Here is a 2407-nt window from a genome sequence, read left to right as displayed (position 1 = left end):
AAGGCCCGCCCGGGCGGACATCTTTTTCCGCTCGGGCACGCTCAGCGCACAGCCACATTAAAGATTGCTTCCGAAACTCCTCTTCCTTTTAGAATTAGGAAAAGTGGTAAACATGAAAGTTGTAGATCTATGTCTTGGCTTGCATCTCCAATTAGCCTCATGTCATTTGAAGGTCTGAGTAAAAAGTTATGCTCAATCTCCCAACATATGTCATTGGAGGAACGACGACACACACGACAAACTTCGGGGCGCTTTTGGCTTGTGTTCTATAATGATTTGAACAAAACTCAAAACATGAAAGTTATAGACTTATATCTTATCTTTCAAATGGAAGTGGCCTCACATAATTTGGATCACAATACAAAACATTATGCTAAAAACAACAATTAGTGCCCCAGTTTATACCGTTTCAGCACTTCCATTACCTATTTGGCACAATATCAACTTTCTATTCTACCCATCCATTCTCCGTTTCATTCTATATCATTCAATGCCATTCATATCATATCTTGAAGCCATAAACCATCACCATTACAACACATATCCCAAACGATCATCATAATAAACCATAAAAGAAATAATGAACATACTTAATGATAATCATTACCTTATATCATATGCATATAAATGTTTGGGCGTTACAATTCTCCCCTCCTTAAGAAATTTCGTCCCCGAAATTTCTATTACTGTGCGAATAACTCAGGATATCGCTGTCTCATTTCCTCCTCTGGCTCCCACGTTGTTTCTTCAACCAACTGATTACGCCAAAGAATCTTGATAATGCCGATCTCCTTATTCCTTAGTACTTTAACCTTGCGATCTAAAATCTGAATTGGAACTTCTTGATAAGTCAAGTTCGGCATCATATCCAACGGTTCATGTCTGAGAACATGGGAAGGGTTTGAGATGTACTTCCTGAGCATTGAGACGTGAAATACATTGTGGACTCTATCCAAGTCTGGCGGTAAGGCTAGACGATATGCTCTTTCTCCAATCCTGTCCAGAATTTCAAATGGACCGATAAATCTCGGGCTCAGCTTTCCTTTCCTGCCAAATCTCATAATGCCTTTGAGAGGAGTAATTTTAACAAATACGTGATCTCCAACTTCAAACTCCAAGGCCTTCTTCGGATATCGGCATAACTTTTCTGTCTAGATTGGGCCGTCTTCATTCTGTCCTGGATTAAAGCAATCACATCAGCTGTCTGTTGGACCAATTCTGGTCCTAACATTTTTCTTTCAACGGCTTCATCCCAGTTCAACGGTGATCTACATTTCTTGCCGTACAATGCCTCGTATGGTGCCATGCCAATCGTCGCTTGTTAACTATTGTTATACGTAAATTCCACAAGTGGCTATTCAGAATCCCAGCTACCGGGAAAATCAATGGTGCAGGCTCGTAACGTATCTTCAAGAATCTGTATCACCCTCTCTGACTGCCCGTCACTCTGAGGATGATATGCTGTGCTAAAAGCCAATCTGGTGCCCAAGGCTCTGTGCAAGCTCTTGCAAAATTCAGAAGTAAACCTTAGGTCACGGTCAGATACAATTGACACAAGGATACCATGAAGTCTCACAATCTCAGCTACATAGACTTCTGCATACTGGTTCATTGTAAACGTCGTCTTGACCGGAAGAAAATGAGCCGACTTGGTTAACCTGTCAACGATCACCCAGATAGAGTTGTAACCCTTTGGTGTTCTAGGAAGTCCCGCTACAAAGTCCATGGTGATGTGCTCCCACTTCCACTGAGGTATAAGGAGAGATTGCAAAGTTCCAGCTGGTCTTTGATGCTCAATCTTTACCTGCTGACATGTTAGACATTCGGATATAAACTTTGCAATATCACTTTTCATACTTGGCCACCAGTATAGACGTCGGAGATCCTGATACATCTTGGTACTACCTGGATGTATTGAGTATGGTGCGGTATGAGCCTCTGTCAAAACATCCCGATGAATGTCATTACCACTGGGAACACATATCCGACCTCTCCACGTTAACAAATCATCAGTGTTCCTCGCAAACGCTGTATTTCCTTTCTTATCGGCTTTAGATCGCAATTCCATCAACTGATTGTCATTAGGCTGCTCCCATCGTATCCTATCTGTCAACGTAGGTCGAATAACCAAAGTTGAAAGTCTAGCGATGGTCCCTTGCTCTATTAAAGCGATCTCACTCCTCTGAAGATCCAATAACAATGGCTTCTGAATCAATGAGCTCAAAGAAGAAACTGACTTGCGGCTCAAAGCATCTGCAACGACGTTTGCTTTACCTGGGTGGTAGCTAATGGTCACATCATAATCTTTAACAAGTTCTAACCACCTCCTCTGTCTCATATTGAGTTCCTTCTGTGAGAATAGATATTTCAAGCTCTTGTGATCTGTGAAAACTTCACATTTCTCGCC

The 2407-nt window shown here is 41.8% G+C and overlaps 1 protein-coding gene across 1 annotated transcript; it reads right to left on the bottom strand.

The window, feature by feature from the left end:
* Nucleotides 1–683: 683 nt before the first annotated feature.
* On the bottom strand, nt 684–1306 carry LOC140988339 (uncharacterized). Its single transcript, XM_073457368.1, has 2 exons — nt 1095–1306; nt 684–1047 (listed from the first exon to the last, which is right to left on the bottom strand). The coding sequence occupies exons 1-2, from the start codon at nt 1304–1306 to the stop codon at nt 684–686; spliced, it is 576 nt and encodes a 191-aa protein (XP_073313469.1).
* Between the last annotated feature and the right edge of the window lie 1101 nt (nt 1307–2407).

The sequence above is a fragment of the Primulina huaijiensis genome, chromosome 11 (genome assembly GCF_012295235.1).
Source record: "Primulina huaijiensis isolate GDHJ02 chromosome 11, ASM1229523v2, whole genome shotgun sequence".
Classification (NCBI taxonomy): Eukaryota; Viridiplantae; Streptophyta; class Magnoliopsida; order Lamiales; family Gesneriaceae; genus Primulina; species Primulina huaijiensis.
Note: the sequence above shows the minus strand (reverse complement) of the source record. Positions and strands in the feature narration are given on the sequence as shown.